The sequence below is a fragment of the Lygodium microphyllum genome, chromosome 7 (assembly GCF_053477565.2).
Source record: "Lygodium microphyllum isolate KBCC chromosome 7, Lygodium_microphyllum_v1.1.10, whole genome shotgun sequence".
Taxonomy (NCBI): Eukaryota; Viridiplantae; Streptophyta; class Polypodiopsida; order Schizaeales; family Lygodiaceae; genus Lygodium; species Lygodium microphyllum.
In genome coordinates, this window is record NC_141141.1 from 95398675 (window position 1) to 95425982 (window position 27308).

Consider the following 27308-nt stretch of genomic DNA (forward strand, 5'->3'; position numbering starts at 1 on the left):
ATTTTTTCGGAATCCCTCTCCTCTCTGTTCTCTCCATGTTTCACAGAAGGCCCGTTCTGTTGGCCTTCATATGCCTTTCATGGCACCCTCTATATAGGTGTTTGTACTCCCTACTTTTCCCAAAGAAGACCGCTGGCTTGATGGTTCCAATTACTCACTTTGGTTGTGTAAGGTGGAGTGTATCCTTGATACCTTCAATCTTTGGGAGTTTGTTACCCATCCTATTCCTTGCCCAGTGGAGGATCCCACCATTGGATTATCGATGGATCATGCGGCCTTATGGGATCGGCTCAACTCTAGAGTGGGTCTTTCCTCTTTATGAGCTTATAGGATTCTGTCCTAGTGCATGTACGCAGGTTGTGAAAAGTAGCGGAAGTGTGGACAAAGCTTGCTTCGTTGTACTAGGACAAGACATTTGCCCATTGGATTACTCTCGAGAAGAAATTACGGATGCTTGCTATTAATGATTCTCCTTCCATAGAGGATCATATCAACAGGTTAGGGGACATGAGGGATGAGCTTGTGTCCCTTGGTAGGATGATCTTTTCAGAGGATATTGGCTATGATTCTTTTGACTCAACTGCTATCTTCCTGATTTGATGTCTTCTACACCAGCCTGCTTACGTCAAGGACCCGTGAGAAGCTTCTATGGGAAGAGCTTGCTCTACTTGTTTTGGAGCATGATGAGCGTGCCAAAGAGGTAGCTAGTGGATCCACCTCCACCAAAGCTTTTGTTGCAGGTTTTGGAGGGGGGATGAAGAAGAAAGGGAAGTCAAAGGCTAAAAGATAGGAGAGTTCTTTAGATTTTGACTCCGACTTGGAGAAGCCTAAATGCCCATACTCTGGGAAGGGGACACATCCAGAGGAGAAATGTTGGAAGAAGTACCCTCATCTTCATCCAGGAGCAAAGGATGGAGCTAAAATATCCGAGCCTTCTAGCTCTACTCTAGCAGTTAGCCATGAGTTGGCCATGAGTCAATGCTCATTTATATTGTTGACATGGAGCAGCCTTCTTTAGTGGTTGCCTCATCTTCTAAGAGGCCTTGGCTGGTTGATAGTGGAGCTTCTAGTCATACAACTCCACGAAGTGATTTGTTGCAGGATCTATGCTCTTTTGAGGGTTTCGTCATTGTTGGTGATATTGTTTCGGTGCCTATTTGTGGTGTTGGCGCTTTGCCTTTATTTCGTGATTGTGTATTGAGCTCCCCTTTATAGGCCCTCTGTGTTCCAGACTTGGGCTTTCCACTCCTCTCAGTTTATGGCCTTACTAGGCTTGGTACCCGGGTTGTCTTCACCGAGCAGGCCGTTTGTATTGAGGATTCTTCTACAGGGGCTGTTATTGCAACAGGTTAGTAGGAGAATGGGCTTTACAGGCTCCATTCCCCTTCTCTTATGCAAGGTCCTCAAAGGTAGTTGTTTATTGCTACACCCGTTCTTGCATGTGCACCATCTTTTCCATAGGTTCCTTCCCATCCCCCACCCTCTCCAGTGGTACCCTTGTACCACCCATCCTTTTCAGAGAGGGACGATCTTGGTGATGTGACTGTGGATTTCCTAGTCCCTAGTGCTTCAGAGGGGGCTTCTGAGGATCATGAGGAGTTTCTTCATCAGCAATCTTCATTGATGGACTTCATCGACATTGGCATTCCTCTTGCCACCCCAGGATCCGTTTCTTCCTTGGCCTTCTGCCACATCTAGGATCTGAGAGGGGGGGTTAGTAGTCATGTTTGTCATGCTTCATTATCTCTTGCTTACGAGCCTCAGTTTGAGTCAGATGAGGACTTTTGGAGCTCTGACATGTCTATCACTTGTTTTGATGGAGGAGGTAGCTCATTCTAGAGCACACAATTTATTGCATTTCAGTGCATTTTCTCCTCTAGTTGGGATTTTATGTGCATTTCTTGGGGTAGTTTTTGCATTCTTCAACCTACCTCACCTGCCGGACATTGCCCACCCTTTCCGAGATTTTTGGAGCATTTCTGGCACTTTTACCAGCATTAAATGCTGGTCGGCCATATTTTTGGCCCCAGATTTCAAGTTGGCCAGTTTTTGGGATAGTTGGCTATTTATAGCCATTTCCCACTTGGTAGCTATATATATCATCATCTTCGCTCCTTCCTTGGCAAGTGCACTCTCCAACTCTGTCATCTTCCTTTGTCTTTGGTGTTGCCATCATCATTGGCCTGATTTGGTGCCCTCATTGATGCTGTGGGCTGCATGCAAGGACTGATCAGTCCTCCTTGTTCCTTCTTCCCTTGTGCACTCTCACAAAATTCTCATCCTTTCTTTGTAAGGACAATATTTAGCTATGTGTACCAACCCACTCTCACGAGAGTCATTGGCTATTGGATTGCTTTGCCTTTGAGCTTTGTGTACTCATTCATTATTTAAGATTCGTTGTTCGTTTACCTTCATCTTCTTCTCCCCATTTTTGTGCTTTGCATTTTTGTCCAAGCTGTTGTGTTTTGGTTGTGCTTGTATATTTTGTGTTTTCTTAGTGCAAGCCCTAGCATATCTTCACAATGCTAGGTAGAATATCTCCACTGCTACTAGAAAGCACTAAAAATTAACTCTAATCACCATTCAAATAGACAACCATCTTATGTGTAGACTCCACATATAAAAGCTTATCGTGGTTAGGAATCTGCAGCTTAATCCCTCTAATACCTGCTCTCTACCTGTCAAGAAAAAGCTCATAGCCTCTACCACAAAAAGGAGGAAGCTGCTAGTGGACATTTGTGCCTAGCTGGTGTTGGCATATTGAATTTCTCACTGTTGACCATGACATGGCTCTTAGGTGATTCCCGCAAAGTTGGTGAAATTGCATATGCATGCTAATCAGATGCATGAGATTTACCACATTTATAAATTTTTGGACAATCCTTGCCTTCTTGTACATATATAACTAGATGAACAATGGCTTGATATAGAAAAAGTCTAGTGGCTTCATATAGAAGCAGTGTGTGTATTCATTTATGAGAACAATTTGGGCATGTTCTGCCATTGTATCTGTATCCCTTTTTGTAATTATTTTTGTAGAGCTAACTTAACATTGGTTTTAACAAAAAGTTTTGCTTATGATCTTTCACATGGTTTAATTAAAGCATTACTAAATGTGGCGTGTCTTTTGGGCAGGCCATCTCAAAGAAGCAACAATTGGTTTTACCAGCCCATTCATTGGCCTAGGTTTGAGGTTGGAACATCACTTGCATTACAAATCTAAATCTTACTTGCTCTTTCTTGAACAGTGGATCTCAATAAAATTTGATTTCGAACTTCCATCTTATAAGTGTTTCAGAGAGTTTGATAGAAGTCCTTTCGGATAGTGATGTTAATTATTGTATAGGCCTTCATTGTGATAAATGTACTGCATTCATTCATTTGGTATTTTGAATGCTTTTGATTCAATCTTGGGCCATTCGTCTTTGGCTGCCATCTTTGTGTTCCTCATCCTTTCTCATGCTTTTCACTCTTGTTACTATGAAGAAAGTGTCTAGGGCATGAATGGCCACTTCTGCTATGTGCATTGAGCCATCGACAAGTGGTGAGAATTGGGTCCCTCAGCTGCTGTCTATCTGTATTGACTCTTGGTGTGGAAGTCAGGGGAGAGTTGCTCTTGAGGGATCACTGTTAGATTTATTTATTCCTATGTGTGAACACGACAGAGTATGGCAGATACCACTACTACTGCCACACAGCTTACAGGAGTACATCATCATTGGACCTCATCCTCTGTAGGTGTCCCTTTGGATAGAGCAGTGGCACTTAGCTGGTCTAGGCGCCCACGTCCACCGGGACGAAGGCCTAGACATCCACACCACAGACAAATTAAAGCCATCATTGAGCGCCACAGGAGACAGATGCCGAGACGCCTCAGCCATGCAGAGATACACCTCCCTAGAGAAGAGATATATCATTGATGGAGAGTTTTCCTTTCTCTACTCTCACTTTCAGATCACTGACATGTTTCCCCTTTTTATAGGACACTACTTCATTTCTTTTTCAGTCTTATAGGCATGTTTTTCATCTTTTTTCTCATTCCAGATGAGAAACACACCATCATTGTATGTACTGCTTTGGTCTCATAGGCCACATTGGCCTTTTAGAGACGTTAATACACACACACTCTCTCTCTCTCTCTCTCTCTCTCTCTCCATGGAGCTTCACCCTTTATAGCTTGCTGGCTACGCATGAGGTCCATATCTAACAGTGGTATTAAAGCAGTCTCCAATACTGCCATGTTCAGATGTGCCACCAGCTGTCATCCAAGACCTGACCTGATGCATAGCAAGTCTAGGATTGCTGCACATTAATGAAAAAGAAGAAGAAGAAGCAGTCACTGTCCATTGTGGATCTGCTGCCAGTTTGCCTGTAGCTCATGCCACGTACCTGCATGTCTGTCATCTGTCACTCCAGCACCACATTTGATGGGTCACCGGTTGACTGTGCGCATGTCAAAATTCAGGAATGCACATCCTGTCTGCATCAAGATCCTGTTCGTCTGCATTGTCTGCCATTGAGCTGGATCTTGGCTGGTCTACTTGCGACACCCTAGTGCAGAGGTGTTAGTTTGTCCCAACATGTCAACAAGTGGTCACTGGCTCCCAGTCTAATGACCTGCCTGACCCATTTCTGACCAAAGATGAGGTTTTAATTAAAAACTTATTAATTGAAGGTTAAGACTTTTACTTTTAATGGCAGTTCACGCACAATTGCGGATTTTCAGCTGTGATGAAAAAATTCTTCAAATTTCATGAGCAAGATTTGGGCCTTTTTCAATCTCACCCTGAATTCTCAAAATTTCTTCTCCGAACTAAGAGGCAATTCACAGAAATTGGAGAATTTTGATTTTTATCAAAATTTCTCTTCATCCACCCAATAAATTGAGGCTTTTCAAAATTTAGCCTGCTTTCTTAAAATTTCTTCATCAAAATTTAATCCATTTTTAATTTGAGCTCCCTCCATGGCATCTACCATCGAGATGTTGAGATATGACATTACAATTGCAAAATTCTTGGGCGTTGGGTTCTCAAGCTTGAAGACAAAGATCCAACTCATACTTATGCGAGAAGGTGCATGGAGAGTCATCTCCACTAACAAGACAGAGCACATTCGGGGCAATGCACGATTTCATCAAGAATGGTTCGAGAAGAATGAAAGCATACTCGCCATCATTGGGTCCGGTCTCTTTGACAACCTTCTTCATTACCTTGATCTTACAAAAATGGCAAAAGAGGTATGGGATGGTCTTCAAACCACATTTGGGGGAGATATTAATAATTCCAAATTATTTGTAAAGATGCAATTGTTTAGTATCTCGTACAATACTTTCAAGATTCTTAAGCAGTATCTCAATCATTTAAGTCTTCTCTACCAACAATTGGCCACTCTCAATAGCTGTCTAGATGATGATGATAAAAAGATTGTACTTCTTAATGGCTTAATGAAAGAAGCACAATGCTATGAAACCGTGACAACTCTCAAGGTGGCTAGAGAGATGAAATATGAGGAAATGGTTGCTATCCTTTTGGATGACGAAAGGCACAACAAAAATGCTGACATAGCACTAGTAGCCTTCTACACCAAGAAAAAAACTGCCCAAGTGCTGATATTGCAAGCTTGTTGGTCACATTGTTGACCAATGCTACAAGAAGAAAGATAAGAAGTAAGACTAGTAATACGCCCAATATGTTGTTGGCAATATCTTATTAGATAGTGACCCTAATGAACCACCTACTACATCCGACAAGGCTCTTAATGTATCCGTTCAATCATTGTCTCTTGGCAATGATGAATCCTATAAATATGTGTTTTGAATTAGATCATGAATAAATAAATAATGTGTTTTGGAATTAGACACTAACCATGCCAATGCATGTGTTAAGATCTTTCCAAATATATCTATTGACTATGTTGGGTACTTTGTTGGGATTTTTATCCAAAAAGATTTCTACTTTCCATTTATGATTCTACTAGCACCTATATTTCAAGGGGAATTGTAACCACTACTTGTGTGACCTCTAAGTTGATCCCGAAGGTTGTACCCATGGATTTGACATCTAGTCATGTACCCAGGTCCCGGTGCCTCTGAGCCATACTGGCCTTTGATTAGCCTTTGAACCATACGGACACACCTTTGAACCATGTTTTACTTCGAGTCCCTGAGCTTCTCAGTAGAGCATGTCATCCTCACATTTCATCTCTCTCATTTATGTATAGAGTCATTGTACAGGATTAGACATTGCCTCTTTGAGGTAAGACCTTTCCTTTTCCTTTTTCATATGTTTCATGTCATGGGTTTGGTCACCCATGAATCGAAGGGGGGCTTGTTAGATTTATTTATCTGTGTGTGTGAACACACATTATTGTGTGTCAAAGTGTGTGTTTAGATGTGAACACCTTTTACTCCATTTAGCATTAAATAAGGATTAAAGGTGTAGGTGGATACCTCAACCTATATATTCACACCCTATCACTTGTACTTTCATCAAGATCTATCACATCAATCTATTCAACTTGTGTACTTGCAAGAGTTCTCTCTCTCTCTTTTTTTTTCGTAAAAGGTAATTGTATTAATTACGAAAAGTTTCCATGATTACAAGATACACGATGGCTCTACCCCATCATGTGTACAAATTGACTGTTTACAAGAACCAGAGGGCCAAATAGTTACAAAATCATGGCAAAGACGCGGAGGAAATTGCCATGTGCCAGGGGCGTAAGTCCTCCCAAGAGAGGATGTCAGAGTGCCAGAGAAGATCTGTCTGCCAGTACAAGAAACCTTTAAGCCTAGCAGTATGCCGCTGAACATTATAAGCAGAATAAAAAAGAAAAGCATTCTGAATGGTCCAGTTGTGCCGACAGCCCCAATATCGAAGAAAGTGAAACAAGATCTTCATATGTGGCTGTCGGTGTGGGATATTTGGGCTGTGCGAAAACCCAATCAAACGGGCGAAGCGAGAAACCAACCACCGCTTGTCAGACGGCTGACAAGAATGACCAGATTTTCTGAGCATGGGGGCAAGAAATAAAACGATGACGGGCGGATTCCACAGTGGTGGTGCAAAAGAAACAGTTGCCATCGGAGATTCGGCACTTTGAAAGAGCTGAAGCAAGCGGAAGACCACCAATCATCACCCTCCAAAGAAAGACCTTATATTTGAATGGTGTCTTATTTAACTAGCCCTCCATCACAGTTACCCTCCACCATGACGAGGATTTATGCAATCCCCATAGAATATTAGCTTTAGTAACCAGCCATTGATGATCTTTAATCAGAGGATGATACACCTGGTTAGCTGAAGCCTTTTCTAAATGCAGCCGGCCTGCAAAGTCCCAATCCTGCCAGGGACGATCCGTAGCAAGGGCAGGAAAGGGTTGTCTGCTCTGAAGCACCCTCAAAAGCTGTTCCCATAAAAACCTGTATCCATGAGGGATCCTGAAAATCCTCGTGGCTGTATGAAACGACATGAACACATTGCGACTGGCAAGAGTAGCATCCGCGACCAAAGTTAAGCCCAAACGAGCCATACGGTTGAATTGTGGTCGAAGCTCATGTTTACCGTCCCACGAAATTAACCGCGAGACTGCCAACAGTTCCAATTGAAACGAATTAGTGGCTGAACGATCCTCCGCTAGATGCCACTGAGACTTCCGGAGGACCAGTTTCCAGGAACACACCAAATGGGCAAGCAGAGATGAGGAAGAACTGGAGAACCGAGAATCTGCATTGAGAACATGCCACCACGAACTGTGGATGTGGGTATTACCATGCAGAAGCCCGTGATCCTCAAGAAAGTAACGGGCTATGACGACCCAAGGATGACAATCCGAGCACATGGCGCGAAAAAGAGACCAGCGGAGTGCCAGCATATGAGTGTGGGCATCCAAAACAGCCCCTCCACCCATGCGTTTTGGGGTGCATGCATGCGACCAAGAAATCCAGGAAATACCTGCATGCAAGGAATCTTTCTTCCATAACATGAAACGAATAGACTTCGTAAGATCATTCAGTGTCGTAGTAGTCCAGGGTAGCAATGGCGAGAAATATGTAAGCATTGGCAACATTATTGTCTGGGCTACTTTGAGGCGAACATGGAAGGGCCAGGCTTGAGACTTCCAATACAGAAACTTAGCCGCCAGTTTTTGTGAAATCCACTGTAATAGCTGCTTTGGGGAAATATCAACCCCCAAAGGGTACCCAAGATGCCTGGCAATGGAGCCACGGGGGACAACCATGCCCTACCAGTCCAGTGATTGCAAATCCGACTCCGTGCAGCTGAGAATGGCCGATTTCAAGGCGTTAATGCGCAGACCAGAAGCCTGACCAAAAAGAGCCCAAACATCTAATGCTTTATGAAGATTATCTTTGTCCGCACGCAGAATCATAAAACTGTCATCAGCCAAGGATTGACCAATGAAGTGCTGTCCAGAGGGAAGCAACAATCCAGCCAACTGAGTAGAAGCTGCCATATGAGATAGCATTGAAAGAACCGGATGAGTCGCAAGGGCAAAGAAGAGAGGACTCAAAGGGCACCCCTGTCTGACAGAGTGGGCAAGGACAATTGGCTTGGTAACTCCTCCATTCAACATGACCCGCGAAGATGCTGCAACACTAATAGTATAGATTAGACGAGACATCCGGGCACCAAAGCCCATAGCAGACATAAGTTCAATTGGTGCCCGGATCCCATACTGGCGAGCAACCCGCTACACATTGGAGAGCAATTGTTGAAAGGAAGCAGTGCCCTGGGATGAGAAATCCCTTAAGAACCGATCAATCAATTGCTGCATATAGCCCTGGAAGATTGCATGCTTCAAATAAGACCAGTTGAAATGCAACGGGAGTCTATCCAGAAATTTCTTGAAAGGAGCAATTGGTTGTGCAAGGAGCTCAAGCTGCAGAGGGAAATGATCCGACAATGCATATTGTTGTAACACTTTCATTTTGAGCATCTCAGGAAGGAAATCATCATCCTGCATGATGTAAATGCGGTCTAACCGTGACCATGTTGTGGCATATTGGGCAGAATGGAAGGTAAACCCTGTAGAAGAAGGATACAGCCAAGACCAGAGATCTTGCTTAAGAACGGCAAAATCCAATTGCTGCCATGTACGTCTTTTTGGCGCATCCATGATCGAATGTTCTGATGTGGACTATAAAGAATCAACACACATATTAAAATCCCCCATCAAAAAACCCCGTCTGCCAAGGGACAAGGAACTCTGCAAGGTATGCCAAAGCTCCCGACGAGAGAGAGGATCATTCGGAGCATAGAGGCCAAGTAACCATAAGATCTCTCCTTCAAATAAAATTTCAATCACCACAAAGCGGCCATGTACATCATTCTTGATAAGAACCGGCTGATATTTTTCATGTACAATCATAAGCACACCAGAATACTGCCTGGCATGTGTCCCTGCATAGAACAAACGAAAACCATGGCAATCCACAACTTTACCCGCTTCACTATGACTCTTGTGTTCAACAACACACAAGACATCCCACTGATTCTCATGCAATATTGTCCACATGGCATGTTGCTTGTGGCGAGAACAAATTCCTCGCACATTCCATGTAGCTATCTTCATGTGGATGCAAAAGAGGATCAGGTACGAGGCACAGCTTGCCTCGATGAGACCTTTTCGGCGAGAATGCCTAGTACACCCTCATCCAAGATATCAACTAACACGGCAAAAGAGTTCTGACGACCAGATTTGGAAGTGGATGGCATATCCGCTGACTTGGGGATGGAGCGGGGATAACGACGATCCCATGGGGTAATGACATTACCTCGAGTATCAAAAGCCAGCTTAGTGGGTGGACCCTTAGGACCATCTGAAGATACTCTCCTAGCTGTTTGTTGACGGGGAGCAGAGGAAACCATAGCAGGAGCAGAGTGCTCTGAAGACATCATTTCCCTTCTGCGCATATACGTACGCATTGAATTTGGTGAGGCAACAGGCACAGTATCCATCATGCCAACAGCATGCTTGTTGCCTTTTTTCACGCGTACATCTACCCAGTCATTGCCACCAGAATCCAAACCCGAGACCTGTTGTTTACCTTTATTCAAAACTTTAGGTGGCTGGGTGGCATCTTGCGATGGCGCATCACACATCATATCTTCCATGGGCTGCGCAACATGCTCGGCATCTGAAGTGTGGTGCTTCTTTGGGCATTCGGCCATAAAATGCCCCAATTGTCCACATGAAAAGCAATGTCTTGCAAAGTTGCCCCATTTCAAACGAAAATGTAAAGGATGCATGCCAGAGCAGTTAATGCGTAACCAAGCAGGCCTTTTTCGAGCAGTGTCCCATAACATACACAGGCGGTTGCGATTCATGGCCCTTAGGCTTGGGGGGACCAGAACAGTGCCCACAGCAGGCATGGCGTCTTTTAGCAGTGGCCAATAAACAGCCGGACAGTTTTCCACTTCAACCCACACAGGGCATTCACGTTGCAGCAGATGCTGAAAATCTACCATGGGGCGCCATGGCACCACATGGACCAGACGGCGATCAACGAACAATGGCAGTTTAGACAGAAGAGCAGCACGGTATGTCTCTGATTTCAACAGGACCTCAAAAAAACCTCGGGGGCCAACAAAAATCTATTCAACACATTCCTCTTGTAGCAGACTGTGCAGCCACTGGCGAATACGGGAAAGCAGCGGGATCCTACCAGTGAAAAAAAGTATCATAGCACGTTCATAGAACACTGAAAAGGAACGCAAGACATGTTTCGGATCCACAATGGCTTCCAGAACATCTTCCGTTGCAGAGTCCGAAAAGACTTCCGGATTATGTTGAACATAATCGCCCAGCAAAGTGTTAGCAAACTCCAACAGGTGCTCCCAATCAACCTCTTGGGAGTCCACAGAATCCGAAGCAACTTGAGCATAGGAACGATCCTGATGATCCATTATCCCTGCCGAAGTATGCTTGGTGCGTTTGCCTGCTGGCTGGAGGTCAGGAGCAGGGGGCGTCTCCTCTGTGCACGGAACCATGTCCTCTGGTTCCTCGTTGTCAGAATCCGGACTAAGAGCTGCCACCGTTTGGTCTATGAAAGCCAGATCCAGGCCAGCCATATTGTATTAGCACGTATGTCGGACAGACGAGTGAAAAAATCGCGGGGGGCAGAGACACGCAGGCCGCAACTGGGCGCCGGTACAGAAGTGGACGGACTGTTCAGAAGCAAGCAGAGCCACCTGCCCGGATTAGGGCAGGTCGTCACACCCTCCTGTCAGGCGCAGAGCAGGGATGTCAGATTAGGTCAGGTCAACCCTGATTACCAGGTGCTGGGACAGAACACACTCGTGCAGGCAGAAGACAAACGTCAGGCTGGGATAGGAGACAAATCGATGGGACAGGCAGGACGAAATGAGACCCCGCTCTGGTCAGCCAGGGAAACCAGTTTGCAGGACAAGTGGCTATTCGCAGGTGGGCGAGGGCAGTGCTCGAGCAGGGCGGAACAGACCTTGTGCAGTAGGCTCAACAGGTCAGGTGGGCGAGATGTCGAGGGCAAGACTTGCTGGTGACGTCGGAGCAGAACGAACTCCGCACTGGTCTTGGGGGAGATCTCCCATAGCGCACAGGGCAGGAAACATGTTGCCAGGTCACGGGGGAGCCAGATCCGCCATCGCTCTTCTCTCTCTCTTTCTCTCTCCCCCCAACACCCTGATCATGGAGCTTCATGCGCCATAGCATGCTGGCCACACATGAGCTCCATACCTAACAATGAGTGTGTCAATTTCTACTTTTGGAGTCTCTATCCCTCTCGTTCTCCCCACTGCCTGTTGAATAACCACCACATTTGCATCTTCATAAATGTCCCTTTAGATTCCAATGAAGTGGAAAAGCCCACCCCCACAAGATGGCCATTGAACATGCTTTGCACACACCAAGCTGCAAGCCTTCCTTGTCCTAGACCTACCCATTTTAGACAATTGGCTATTTGTCAATCTCCTCAACAACTTAGGGGTCTTTGCTATAGCACGCTATGTAGACATTGCCATGCTTGTAGTAGGCTGCTCAAGGGGGAGGATTGGTGGGAGAGTCGTTGATGTTGTGGTGAAGATCCACCTTAATGAGGGTCTTCAATTCCCTCGGCGGCATGAACAAAATCCCTAGGAGCCTAGGATCTCCCAAGTCTATTCATTTGGTGTAAGGCCTCAAACCATAAACTTGCCCCAATAGAGTACGACTTCAGTCATTGAGGTTTGATTCCCAAGCCTTCCTGAGCCTTATGTTTGATTATAGTTTGCTATCTTATTGTAGATGTCATGAGGACATATATTTTTGAAACCTCACTTAACATGTGGATTAATTTTTAATCACATGATTAAGTAAATGTTGCACATGTGAGGTGCAACTGGGGTTAGAGTAAATTTACGAGCCCAGGACCCAAGAAAATCACGGAATGTCAAAGGCAAAAGTTGCTATTAGTTATGTTGCACAGGTATTTGGCGGTATGTGGTGTCAATTGTTGGCCTAGGTTATTCATTTGGCCATAAGTGTCAGTTGGTGACACTAGAGATGTGGCGTTTAATGGTACCTAACACCGATCTAATGGTCAAAGATGGCATAGAGAGACTCGGGAGTGGAAGATGCCTAGCCAATTTAATTATTAGCTACTCAAATTATTTTTTTAGGCGCCGAAATAATTATTAAATTAATTTTCAGCAATTAACTGCTGAAAATTAATATTTAATGATGGATAATGTTGGAAAAATCATTTGGGAAGGCTGCCACTTGGCAAACTTGCCCATACAGGCTGGTAAAAGGTTGAAGAAGAGGAAAAACGAGATCATTCTTGCTGTAGCAAATGTGGGAGAGCTGTGAGCAGCCATGGCCAGCCTATTTTCTGCCATTGTAGCCAGCTACGAGTGAGTTTTGAGGAGGCGATTACAGATTCAGACCCTCCACAGCTGGGCGATTGCATCCAGTTACAAGGCGACAATTGATTTGGATGTTTCAAATGTAGGCGACATCATATAATGCTGTTGTGGCAGGGTAGCAGCTGCATTTGACTGATTTTCAGTCATTCTTTGTGACAAAACTCTGATTTTTCTCTCTCTACAGCTTTCTCTCTCATCTCCCAGCCATTTCACAGCCTTGCTTCCAAGGTCTCAGCATTTGGACCCTTGGAGGTTGAGAAAATGCAAATTTCTCTGCTGTAAACCCTAATTTACAGCAAAAGAATTTAGCAGTAGCCTTGGGAAGCGTGCCAGAAATTGGAAGCTCCAAGACTTGTATTTTTCAAGGCTGAAGGTGAATTTCGGCTAAATTTAGGTGGAGGAGTAGCCAGCCATTGAATTTGGAGCATTTCCATCGTCTATGAAGTGGGTGAAGGCCAATTAAGTTTCCAAATAAAGGGGCAAATTAGATTGAAAGCTTGCTGGTCACTTTGGAAAGCAAGGGGAGTTTGGATTGCCAAGGGGATCGGGAGAATCCCATTGTAAATCAACTTCTTCTTGAATAAAGCTAAAGAAATACCGAAAGGGGCGTCAATTTTGGGGCCAATCGGGTGTGCATTGTCCAAGATTAGTAGGTAAATTTGTATTTTCAGATTTGCATTTATTGTTTGCTGCTGTAATTTAGTTGTAATCAGGGATTTACCACCCATCCACGGAAGGAAGGTTGGTTTTAGTAGATCGAGAATCCTTAGATTTGTCTGAGCCTAACCACAATAAGTTTTAAACCCAAGTGGTGTAATTGAGTTGTACACGTTGCTGAAAAAAAGCAGGAAGCAATATACTAGACTATCATTAACAAGACCTAGGTGACAAGTAAGGCTTTGCATGCTAGGGAAGAACAGGTAGTGCTCTAGGATGTTGACTTTTGTTGGGTAGAGTCAATCACTAGTACGAATTGCTTGGCGGTTGCGATGTCAAAGTCCCACTTGGAACCCAAGATACCTAATTATTTGTCCTCTTTTGCACTAGTTGATTCTCCACCTGATACTCAAGCTTGTAAAAAAAACAAGGTTTAAACAAACATGCATGAAATATATTCTTGTTGAGAAACCAAGTCATTTAGTATATTTTCCCCTCGTTCGTTCCTATTTTTGGTTTCCATTTATAGTTCCAAAAAGGCTTTTTGGGCGCCTTTTGAGAGAGTCAGGGCACCACTTGAGAGACTTCAGTGGGTGACACTTGAGACAATCTATGCCTATAAATATGGCATTGATGCCACTAGTCATTATTCCCGCATTCATTCCTTCAAATGTTCTGTCACTCTCTTCTATCCCTTCGTTGCTGCTCATACCCCACCCAGAGGACATTGCAGTTTGTGGTCTCCATCTCCCCCGCACTAGGCACCTTGTCTTCCATACCTTCCAAGCTGCATTTTGGGTTGCAGACACTCTCTCTCCTCCAGGCGTTATCATCCATCACTTGGTGATTGGATTCCACTAGCTAGTGCCCTCTCCTTCCTGTTGGCATCACGTTTCCATGCTCCAAACATATGTGCTTGGCTGCTCCATCATCTGGTGACCATCCCTATCACAAGGCACCACCATCCTTGGCTGCGTTTTGTAGTCTTGGCCCACCTCCGCATCAGCACAACCTCCGGCAAGCACTTGTTGTGTCATCGAGGCTGTGCTTTGCGATGCTTGGCTCATCTAAGATCATATTTTCTTGTTTGGGGGCGCTTTGTTGATCCTTATCTTTTGGAGTTGTATTTGTAGTTAGTGATTATCTTCTTCCTCTTCGATGGCCTAAGAAGACTAGGTTCTGCTCCCTTGACAATTGTCCTTCACCTTCAACATTTTCCTTCAATATCCTGCTGCCAAAGGATTGCACTTCACTTCCTTCACTATGCAAATTCCCTGCAGAAGTCGATAGGACAATGCAGTTATCTCATAGCATCGGCTCCACTATATCAACTTGATTCACTTAGCATGATTTAGTGAGTCATCATTCATCATCATCTTCTTCTATTTTTATTGAGTTTCTCTTCTTTCTTAGTGTTTGCCATACACACTTAGTGTTTCTCCCCACAAACCCTATTGTCTCTTTGGTTTTCTTTCACAATAGTCACATTTTGATATAGTATTGAAATGAGAGGTACTCAGAGAGCCAAGAAAATCTTGTATCGGAGAAGGCAAAGAAGGTTGTGAAAACGGCAACATCTTATGAATACCCCCCCATTTCCCTTGCATCATCAAGAGTTATCCTTATCTTCTCCCTCCCACCCTCGCTTTTATTGGTTGACAATATGGTGCTATGGCTTCTCTTAACAGATAGTCCATTGGGTGCTTCTATTGTGGCAAGAATGGTCATACCACCGAAGATTGTTAACCTTGATCTTTGCTCCCCATACCACCAGAGTATATGCATCTATCATCAGGGACTCCTTGTGCCACATCTCCCTTTTGGGCCTTACAGATCGTTTTGCAATGGCTCTCAAAGTATTATGCTCAGGGCAATCAGATGCATTTGATGCACACTAAGTCCTTACAAGCAAAAGGAGAATCATCAAGCACCATGTGCTTTGGGAAACTGCTGCAATGTGCTATGGAGGTTTTCCTCAATATATTTTTAGGTGAAATCAGTCTATCTCCTCGGATAGGATGGTAAATGACCTAATTTAACACTAATTACAACATGCATAAAATTCACGTAAATTGAAAATGCACACTTTACCACTTTAATCTTGGACATTGGACACCTTGTTGGCCTCGAAATTGGTACCCCTTGCGATACTTGTTTATCTTATATTGTAAATGGAAGGTGTGCAGCTGAGATCCTCTGATCTCCTATGTCAAAACTAACAAGCAAGCCTCCAAACCAATTTGACCCTTGGTTTGCTTGGGAATTGGCCTTCACCCTACTCCTTGAAAGACAAATTCAGTCCCCCCAAATCTGATATTGGCTGGTTGGCCTCTTGAATCTCCTTGAAATTCCTTAAATTTAGCTACTTGAATTCAAGCCCTAGGCCCTCAATTCTGAGAGTGTATCCCAAGGCACTGTCAAAATCTAATTTCTGCTGTAAATGAGGGTTTACAATAGAGATTGATTGAAATCTCTTTCTCTGACGGCTCAAATTGTTGGAAAATTTGCAAGCATAAATACGAGTAGTGAGAATAAAATAAAAGAAAGAAAAGCTAAGTGGAATGCAATGAGTATGTAAGTCTGTAAATGAAGACTAAAAAGAGAAAGGCTATGTATGTGGCCACCATCGTGTATGGTTAGGTGGGGAAGTGGTCCTAGAAGGTGTAGTGGATGTCCTAGGAATGGATGCGTAAAGTGCAATACGTGAGTCACTAGTAGACTAATCAACTAATCCTTCAGTAGTAGTGAAGGAGATAGGCTGCTGAGGTTGTCCGTGTGCCACATGTCCAGTAGCCATTGGAGCAAATGGAGTAAATGGTGCGGTAGTGGAAGGCGTAGCCCCATTGGATTGGCCAGTTGGAGTGGAGGCAGTTGTAGCAGTGTGCTATGGTTTTCTAGGAGGAAGACCTTGGGCCTTGGTACAACACTTCTTGTCCACATGGCCTGATCCTTGGCAGTGTGTATAAAACCTATTTTTCTTAGGAATTTGTTGCCAAAGGCGTCGTGTTTCTTTGTGTTTGTCAGAGGAAGTGGTGTCACCCTTGTTTTGGCTTGCCTTTGCATCTTGCAAGTTCTTGCCATTGTTGGTTTTCCCTGTTGAAGAAGAGGCAACCAACCCCCACCCCTTTGAATGGATGTGCAAATGACTTTTTGTGGACTTGATCATGTAGCCTCGCGTAGCACAAGAATTGACTCTCAAACTCATAGAAGTTTAGTAATCTAGATTTTTTGATAATGTGCTAGATAAAATGGAAGTATTTGTCAAGCAACTTGTTCAAGAAGATGCATTTGTTGTTAGGTTTGTGAAAATTCAGCTGTATGTAGCGAAGCTCCTGCCATCGCGTTGCAACGCTGCCCCCCGCCTCCGTCTCATCCAACACCTGCGCTAGTCCTCCCCCCGCCCTACGCTAGAGTCCTCCCCCCCCTTCCCCTCGCCTTGTGGCTGCCTGCTCACCCTGTGCCGCCTGCACTCCGCCTCCCCCCCTGGCCGCTCATTGCCTCCCCCCCCCCGCATGCCTCTTCTGCCTTGAGGCCTGGCTAGACGGTCTTACCCCCCTCCCCGCCGCCGCCGCATCCCCCCCCCCCCCCCCCCCCCCCCCCCCCCCCCCCCCCCCGGTCCTCGCCATCGACTCCCCCCATATCTAGTTGCTCCCTCCCCCCTACTGCAACTTCCCCCAGTCCCAGTAGCACAGCAGCGTGATTGGTGGGTTCGTAGCAGGGACGCACAATGGAAACCCCTGAACAGACACTGGTGCATTCTGCGAGTGCCCCCTAATCAAACACCTTGTGCATCATTCTCTCTGAGGAACAGCTCTTAGCCGTCCGGGCCACAGAGTTGAAGCTGAAAGAAACAACGATATTTGGTCACGTCGTTGGACACTCCCCATCGAGGGCCCAGCTGGGGGACTAGCTTCACTCCACCCTGCGCATTGGCACAACACAGATGGTGGAGGCAGCCCTCAAGGGCCGAGGGATCTTCATGGTTCGACTCACCTCTGCGGACGCAGTTCGTGAATTAGTGGAGAGCTGGCCCTATGCCTCCACGAAGGGGGTCATCTACATGGTTCCCTGGTATAGCGGCTTCATAGTGGAGACATTTGTGCTCCACAACAGTTTTCTCAGACACCCAGTCACCCTACTTTTCCCCGGACTCGTGGTAGAGTACCGCCAATTAGTGGAGGACTTTGGACGGCTCTTTGGCACAGTTCTTCCTGCCTCCTTCGCGGATGCAGTGATAGCTGTAGGAGTCCCAAAGGTATGAGTGGCTGTGAAGGACACAAAGAGTATACCAAAGTTCTTGGAGATTGAGGTAGGAGGTCACTCCTTTAGGCAATAGGTCATTGTGACTGGGCAATGAGGGTAGCCTGCGTTGCCACGACTTTGGGCATCAGGTAACAAATTGTATGTGTTTCGGAGCCAAGGCGGCTTCGCCGACAAGTCCATAGGTGGATGCTGATGGCTTCACACGGGTCTAGAGACGACAAAGAGAGAGACGGCAGGGGGGGCCGCAACAAGCTCCTCAGACCCACCCTCGGCAGGGAGCAGGAGAGCGGGCGATACCTCCTCGGTAAAGCACTTTGCAGCCCCCCCTTGTCTGCCCCACCGGGCAAGATTGTAGTCCCCCACACCACCTGCACCATAGACCACCTCACCTAAGATCCCACAGCCCCCACACCCACCCCCCCCAACCTCCCATGGCCCCCCTGACGCTAGCCCACAGCCCCCCCTTCCAGGACCACCAGTCCCCCCCCAAAACCTGCCATGTACCTCCGTCCATCCCACCATCCCCCGACCCTCTTCCCCCCCACCACCTTCCTTGCCAAGTAACCCCCCTAATCCGCACCTGGTTTAGGTGATCCCCCCAAACCCACCCCCCCTCCTCCCACAGGAGGTGAGCAGCCACATAGGCCTACATCCTCCTTGCGCCAGCAGTGCTTCTGTCCTTGCTGCCCGTCATCACACTTTCCCAAGACAGACACAACCGTTGCCACAGGAGTCCTTCCGTAGTGGTCCATGGTCCTACCTGAGAGTTGCGGAGTGTGGAGAGTTCCCGCTACCTCTCCAGGTGGGGATTTTCGTAGTTTGTAAGTCAAGGAGGGGTAAGGTCTATATACTAGCACCACCGGATAGACCAAACTACGCTTTTTTCCTTCAGTCCTCTCACTCAGAGGATTGGACGACAACACAGATAGAGGAGGAGGTAAAGAGTCAGGTGGCCAACCACACCTCCTAGTGGATGGGAGAGAAAGGACTAGCACTGTTTGCACGGCAGTGGCCTGGTTGCATGATGGACATTAACTGGTGGCCTGGTGCCGAGGTCCCATACTTGAGCATTATCTTTCGAGCCCCTCCACAATGGAGAGCTCCGCAGGATGTGATCAAGTGGCCCTTGGCATAGGCGGCCCATTTTTGTCAGTGTACAGAGTCAAGACTCTCAGCATGGCTGATAGATGCATTGATTGTACCACCTGGAGCATCTATCACCCCTATGGTCCCATCGAGGGCCACCATGGGGGACTAGAGTTCGCCGTCCAGACCGGCGGCAAAGCATACTTGTATGCCCCATAGTTTTTCCTCCTCATCAACAGCCTCCACACCGAACACATGCCTGTTCGGTCAGTCACAGGTTTCCCCATGAGGTTATACCTTGTATCCTGGAATGTGAATAGTCTCCACTACAGCGGGGCACGTGGTTCCAGGAAGTTGATCGTTCAGCCGTTGCCGGATGGATCAAGATCTTAGTTCTACAGGAGCACAAGCTCACTCCCACCCAGGCCCAACCGGTTGGGAAGGTACTTCTGAGCAGCTTGCACACTTATTGGGAGCATGCCATAGGTGTCTACGGCAGGAGTGAAGGCGTATGCACCTCTATTGGCCTGAGTCTCATCGCTTGTGTACAAGACCACGGGACGATAGTGGCAAGGAGGGTTTTATGGATCAGATTGGATATTGGGGACTCGTGCCTTGGAGTCCTCAATGTCTATGTCCCTATGGAGGTTAGGGCACGCGGCAGGTTCTAGGTGGAGATCGTGGATGGACTCCCAGAGATAGACTCCTGGATTGTTGGAGGAGACTTTAACAGTTTGGAAGTTTTGGAGAAACTAGCAGGGCAAAGGCAGAAAGTACTAGGGCATCGTGGGGGAGGAGCAGGAGGCATGGGAGGTCTTTCTACTGGCAGTCACAGCACGCGATGCCTGGAGAGACGCTGCCTTTCACAGGAGGGAGAGGTCGCTGAACTTCTCTTGGGAATACAGGCGGCTAGGTGGAGTCCTGCTAGAATGGTTGGACATGTTTTATGTGGGAATACAGGCACCACACTATTCGATCATTGCTCGGTTCTCCTGACACTTGAACCCCCCCAGCATTTTCCCTTGTCACACGATCCTGTCGGATCCCTGACTCGATCTATAGGAGGGAGGAGCTGATGAGACAGATAGAGCAAATTTGGATCAGGGAGTGAGGTAGAAGGGACTCGATCTATAGGAGGGGGGAGGTGACGAGACAAATAGAGCAGATTTGGACCAGGGAGTGGGACAGGAGGGACCGGATCGCAGAGGAGGTTGCAGAGATCTTAGTCGAGTCGAGTAGAATCTGCCAAGCGGTAACTATACAGACCAGGTAGCAGAGCTGGGAGGAGAAGAGAGCACTTCGACAAGACCTCGCAGCCACACAGAGATTATTATAGGAGGCACTAGGGGATCCCATCCTCCACACACAAGAGCTGCGTGCGCGAGAAGCAATTGCTGGCCTAGATGAAAGGTGTTCGGCGTTCTCTTTCCACACCTCAGCAGCCTTTTGGGTGTGGAAGGTCGGCAATGTGCAGGGAGTTCTTCTAGGTGCACCAGCCTCGCACCGTAGGAGAGCAGATACGCAACCTTCAGGATTAGTATGGGAGGACTCATTCTAGCCCAGACGAGGTGATGGAGATTGCCACCGACTACTATAGGCACCTTTTCCAGTAGGAGATAGCCTCAACTAGAGTACAACAATGTAGACAGCAGGTTTGGGAGTACATCTCGTCCCTCGTCACAGAGGAGATGGGATGCTCCCTCCTAGCCCCCTTCACAGAGAAGGAACTAGAGGCTTTCCATACACCAGATGGGCAAAAATGCCCGGGAGAGCATGGCCTCTCTAAGGCCTTCTTCACTACCTACTGGGAAGTGGTGAAGAACCCCCTATTGATGGCCTTCCAAGAGATTTTCACTTCAGGACAAATACCAGGGAGTCTTTCGGTAGGCCTTATCAGTCTTCTCCCCAAAGGGGGAGACTGGTTGGAGCTTTCCCAGTGGAGATCGATCACCTTATTGTCAGTGGCCTATAAGGCAATGGCAAAGATGATTGGTAGATGACTACGCCCCGTGCTTCTAGACATCATCCATGACACGCAGATAGGTTTTGTCCAGGATAGGAGCATCCTAGGCAATGTATTTACCTTCTTTGAGGCAACAAAGTGGGCTTAGCACAGTGGGCAGAGATAGGCCATACTACTCTTGGATTTCGAGAAAGCTTATGACAGGGTGGACTGAGATTTCCTAGAGGGTATCATGGTGAGGTTGGATTTCCCCCCGGAGGTTTGGATCCGCGAGGTCTCCGCACTTTACAGATTGGCCACCAGTAGGGTCCTCATAGGTAGAAGGCGAGGGGAGGAGTTTCGACTGGAGAGATTGGTTTGACAGGGCTGCCCCCCAGCTCCATACCTGTTCCAACTCTTTGTAGAGGCGATGTCTCACTTTCTCAGGTCGCATGTGAGCGGATTATGCAGCCTCTGACTTCTAGTGAGAGAGGAGACTGAGTTGTTAGACTCAGAGTATGTAGATGATACAACACTCTACATAGAGGACGATGAGGAAAGAGTGAGGCTGGCTCTTGAGGTGTTTTGTTCTGCAGCGGGAGCAAAAATCAACTAGTGAAAGTCGGTTGGTTTCCTCACAGACCCGGACTCTAGCATGGTGTGGGACGTTCACCTAGGATTTAGATGGGTGAGCAGAGGGTAGACCATCCGGTACCTAGGGTTGCAGGTGGGACTCGACATCACTCCTACCCAGCAGTTACTTCGTGTCCTTGATTCTATTCGGAGGAAGCTGACCTATTGGAGCACGGCTCACCTCTCACTAGCAAGCCGAGCCCTGGTGGTCAATGAAGTCCACCTAGTGACGGCCTGGTACATCGCCTCATGTTGGTGCTTCTCCTCATCCTGCGTAGGGCAGCTGCGCCGCCTAGTGCAGAATTTCCTTTGGTCAGGGTCAGATGGCTCCAGGGTTTTCGGGGTTAAGGCGACGTGGGTGACCATCATATGGTATCGGTCAAAGGGAGGGCTTGGGATCATAGACCTAGAGTATCGGAGTATGGCCCTCTTGGGAAAGCTAGTTGTCTGCGGCCTCACACCAGGTGGGAAGACCTGGAAAGTCTTATTGCAGGAGGTTCTTCAGGATTGTAGAACGAGACTTGGCGGGTAGTGGAGGCCGTCCCTGAGATGGATCTTCATGTCAGCCTAGATCACCCCCCCCTGATCACCTTTTCTACGCACCTTACTCCGCGTGTGGCAAAGCCTACGTAAGGCCCTAATCTAGAGCCCCCCAGGCTGCCAGGAGGAGATAGACCGTCAGCCAGTGATCTGGAACCCCTAGGTCAAAGATCAGGAAGGGGCAGAGAATGGCGAGCGCCCCCACATCCAGTGGGATGGTTGGGAGGCCAGTTGGGCTCGTACCATCAGGAATTGGTGGGAGGTATACAGGATTGCGGACGAGGAGGTGCTGTAGCGTGTATCAGGCTGCCAGAGAGGAGTGGAGTTGAGAAGGGAGATAGACGCAGCGATACCTCTGGATTGGCTTGCTTCCTTGATATGAGAACCGATAGAGCCCGGGGAGGTATGGGCCGCTAGGTTTTCACTAGCAGGCATCCCCCTACAGGTGGCAGGTAGAGTGGGCGGTGCCCCGCAGGGGATTTTCTTCATCGTTTAGGAGGGGGGTGTCTGGCCCTTGACAGAGAGCAGCAAGATGAGGGGATAGCTACCCTTTCGTGGAGGAGGATTTGGGTGCCAGGTCTTCAGGGGAAGACATGGTGACTAGACCCCTATGTTTTTTGGAGGGAGGTCAGGGAGTGGCGCCTTTGGATCTAGGAGAGCAGAGCACTTGATGAGCTAGAGCGGGATCCAGGAGAGTGGCTATGGCCTGCCACTGTGGTTGCCAAGAAGCTACCGAGGTTCTTGGAATACACTGCCAGGATTCGCCGACATGTACTGATGCAGGAGAATAGGGATTGGGTGCCGTTACGTAGTAGGCAATGGGCGGAGCACAGCATCACGGAGCCATTCCGATGGACCTTTTGGCGCCGCCTATGGGATAATTGGAGGCCAATGAGGGTTTCTTATTTCTTATGGCTGGTGGCACATGGAGGCTTGGCGGTGGGAAGTTGGCTTACCTAGATGCAGGAGGGAGGTTGTAAGTGCTGCACAGAACAGCCTTTGGAAACCCCAAAGCAATTTGGTCGTGTGAGGAGGTGCAGCTCATGTGGAGAGGAGCATGCCACATCCTTCGCCGTATAGCACCTAGCCTTGGATATATCTCATGGGGAGCTTTCTATTGCTAGGTAGTCAACCAGGGCCGTCACCTTCTGTATGAGGCCGGGATGCAGGACACGATATTCATCATCGAGGTAGGGTCATGTGCAGTGGTCGGTTTGGAGGCTCTATCCATCCGCTAGGTACTGGAGCCCACAACAGACTGCTCTGAGGTATGGGAGATTATAAGGAGTCTTACTTAATGGCATATCTGGAAGGCGTGGCGTTAGGAGGCTTCTGGTGGAGAGAGGCTTTCAGTATAGGCGACCTTAGTAGAGCTCTGGATCTGTGTCATCCACTCCGCGGCCGTTGGGATTAGGTGCAGGGCGAGTCGAGGGCTTGTCAGGAGCTCCGTTGTCATTTCATGTGTACTTGGGCCTGCCAAGACATGTTTTTCGTGATGCAAGCAAGCAGCCCTAGATGGTGATACACCCCCTGTTGAGAAACCCTTCATCCTTCACCCGCAGTTTGCGTTTTTGCGTTTTTGCGTTTTGCGCTTAGGGTTTGCAGCCCCGAAAAGGGGCACCATCCTAGACTGATTGTGCCTATTTATAGACCACTCTCTCATTCCTTTCTTATGGCTGATTCATTCAGTCCGTCACCTCTTCTATCCAGCCTCTCCAGTACCCTCACACCCCTTCAAGAGGACATTGCGGTTCGTGGTTCGTGGCTGTCTTCATCATCTTCCTTGTGCTACGGCACCCTTGTTCCCTTGTACCACATTCACTCCATGATTCAGGTCTTCATCATTCCATTCATTAGAGTTTGTTCTCTCTACTCTTCTCTTCTCCATGTTTGCCGAGTTCACTTCGTGTTCCTCCCCGCCAACCCTAGTGTCTCACTGGTACGTTATCTTTTGACATGGTATCAGAGCTGGATCTGCTCACCTAGCAGTGAAGATCCTCCACTCTAGTGAAGGCAAAGACCGGTGGCGGGTTCGGCATCCACTTCTCTTCTTCTTCCGCTACATCAAAATCTCGTTTTTGTAGGTTTCAAGTGTTTTCAGCTTGCTGCCCATACCCCTTTCACGGAGGACATTGCAGTTTCAGCTGTCCATTGCTGTCTACAACAATTTGGTGCCTGTTTCCAGCCTACCACACTATTCGGAGCTGATTTCAGCATATTGACTGTTGCTGTTGGTTTTTCCTGCGTTTTTAGTCTCTCTCTCTCCTGCAATTTGTCCTACTTGCGTTTTTAGTCTTTCTCTCACCTGTTGCCTACGTTTGCCACCTCTCGTTTTTGGGCCAGAGAGATCATTCTGTATCGGCTATCAGAGTACTATGCTCAAGGCAATAAGACTCATCTGATGTGCACTAAGTTCTTTCGAGCACATGGAGGATCGATTGGCACTACGACCTTGTGGAGATCATCGCTATGCCAGTGGCAGTCTTCTCCCAGTTATTTTAGGTACAGTGGCTTCCACGACCTACGGATCTGCAGTCCGCTCCATCGAGAGAGAGTGATTGTTTGATACCGTCTTCTCATCAATCCGCTCCTTCGAGAGACAGTGGTTGCTCGACTCCTTTCTCTTCTTCGGCTACCCAGTCTGCTCCACTAAGAGACAACGATTGTTGCCCACCTCTTGCTCATTCTGAGCCCCACCCTTTCTCACTCTCGACTACTTAGGCTCGAGAGGCTACCTCTGGGAGCTCTTCGACACCCCAGATACCTTCTTCGGCACGATTGGCGGCACTTTCTTCGTCATCAGACATTTCGAAGTTCGTAATCCACGAGTTTTTGGATTTCTTATCTACTTCAGAGGGGGATTCAAAGGGGGATGCTATTTCTTTGCCCTCAGAGGGGGCATCTACATTTTCTTTGACTTCAGCGGGGGCCCCTCCACCTCCCACCTCAGAGGGGGAACCTACTCCACATGAAGTTCTTTACCTATCCTTTACTTTCTTGGGGTGGCTGTCTTCGACCAGTCATCTCTTCTACTGATACCCAGGATCTTCAGGTACCACCTAGATCGGGACCTTGGAGGTTCAGCCGCGACTTGGTGATGAGGCCTTTGTATTCCTTCCAGCATGGATGCATGGAGCTAGTGGCTTCTCTCCTAAGGTTGAGTTTCAGGTTCTCTAGTTCACTCTGTCTACTGTTCTTTACTGCAGGTTCCCTTTCCGGTGGAAATCTTGGATCTTAGGGATCCTCTACATCTTCTTTCTCCTCTTCTCTTCTTGCTTTGGTCACTTGGTTAGCATGGAGCTTCCTCCCGAGATAGAGTATGAGCATATCCTTATGGTTCTTGGCACCACACAAAGTCTGACATTCCTCCTATGCATTGCATGTTTTCATCATCTTTGTACTAAGGGCGCTTGGGCAAGTGAACAATTTTCCCACGAGGGACACTGTCCAAGTGGCACCTACTGTATGAGCATTCTTCAGCATGTAGCATTGCATATCCACCTCACTCTTCTCTTGTTTCCCTTTTTGGGCCTGAGAGGGGATGTTGAGAAACCCTTCACCCTTCACCCGCAGTTTGTGTTTTTGTGTTTTTGCGTTTTGCGTTTAGGGTTTGCAGCCCCAAAAAGGGGCGCCATCCTAGACTGAGTGTGCCTATTTATAGGCCACTCTTTTATTCATTTCTTACAGCTGATTCATTCAGTCCGTCACCTCTTCTCTCCAGCCTCTCCACTACCCTCACACCCCTTCGGGAGGACATTATGGTTCGTGGTTCGTGGTTGTCTTCATCAGTGCAAATGCTTAAACAAGAATTGAAGTAGTTCAAAGACAAGGAATAAGAGTTGGTAGAGGATGTGTAAATAAGTCCAACCTTAGAGGAGAAGAATGCTTCATTAAATCACTTCTAGAGAAAATGGAGACAAATAAGAACATTGCAAAAGTAGTTGCACATGTGTAAGCAAATGCCAATAGGTTATAAGGAAAGACAATGTTGATTACTAGAGATGCTATCACTATCCTTGAATAGTAGAGTGTGAAAGATATGTTTGCAAGCATCGAGGTTCATAATGTTCCGTTGAAAGAAAATCTAAATTTACTATATTTCCTAATAATATGTATTCTTTCTAATGAACATTTTTAATGATTCCCAAGGCCAAGGAAACGATTAGTAGTGGAAGCATAGAAAGGCCTTCTTAAAACATAAGCATGTGGTTGCAACTTTGAGACACCCTCGATATCTAGCACTTCATCCTATTATTTTAATATTCTTAATATTGGTTGTACTACGGCACCCTTGTTCCCTTATACCACATTCACTCCATGATTCAAGTCTTCATCATTCCATTCATCAGAGTTTCTTCTCTCTACTCTTCTCTTCTCCATGTTTGCCGAGTTCACTCTGTGTTCCTCCCCGCCAACCCTACTGTCTCACTGGTACGTCATCTTTTGGCACCCCCCGACATGGCTTCTTGCCCCCATCCCCCCCAGACTGCCTTGAGAGGCTTGTATACATGATGTATTTGTGACTTTGCATCAGCTCTAGCTAGTCTGTTGAGCATGAGCACTCTGTTGTAATCAGTTTTTTTGAGTAGTATAAATAGCCACATTTTACTTAAAAAAAAAAAGGGCTGTTTAAGAAGAACGCAATCTGATCATCGTCTTACTTTGGGAGCCAATAGTAGCAAACTTAGTGAGTAACCGCCAATATTTGGCCAACTTGACTTTCAAATTATCCCTTAATGGAAAACTCTTGAATCTCGAAATTGAGATTGATACGTTGAGTGCAATCTTGAGCCGTATAGAAGTCAATGAGATGACTCCAACACTTACATGCAAGGGGAAAATGCTGTAATTGAGAGTGGAACTCAGGAAGCAACCCCTGCATTAACTCAACATTGGTTGTGGCATTGCAGGCTCTCCATTGTCAGATGTGATTAGGGTCAGCTAATTGAGGGTCGGTAGGCTTGGTACCAACGACGAGGTCCCAAAGTCCTTGAAGTTCGAGCACTTGTTGCATGAAGTTCGACCAAGTGGTAAAATTTGACCCCTTAAAATGAGTCTTATCGGTGGCGGCATTCTTGGCCGTGGCAAAAGGAGTGGTAGTACTAGGAGATGGAGAAGGCATGTAATGGGGGTAGGGTGGATAGGGCGATGAAGTGGAGTACACTTGGATGCAATCTGAGAGTGCCCACTTTGCATACGAGAAGTGTGTATAGTAGATCCAAATGTGGGCAAGGGAAGATTGGGTATGGGCATGGTAGAAAGGTCTAGCAAAGAGGGAGAGTAGTGTA

The 27308-nt window shown here is 47.0% G+C and overlaps 1 protein-coding gene across 3 annotated transcripts in view; it reads left to right on the forward strand.

Annotated features, from left to right (window-relative positions):
* Positions 1-27308, forward strand: part of LOC148033718 (sodium/calcium exchanger NCL1-like) — a 190993-nt gene that overhangs the window by 47442 nt on the left and 116243 nt on the right. For all 3 annotated transcript variants that reach the window (XM_087681696.1, XM_087681695.1, XM_087681697.1), the window contains exon 2: positions 3136-3193. In XM_087681696.1, the coding sequence (XP_087537822.1) occupies positions 3136-3193 (58 nt within the window). The remainder of the gene's footprint in view (positions 1-3135; positions 3194-27308) is intronic.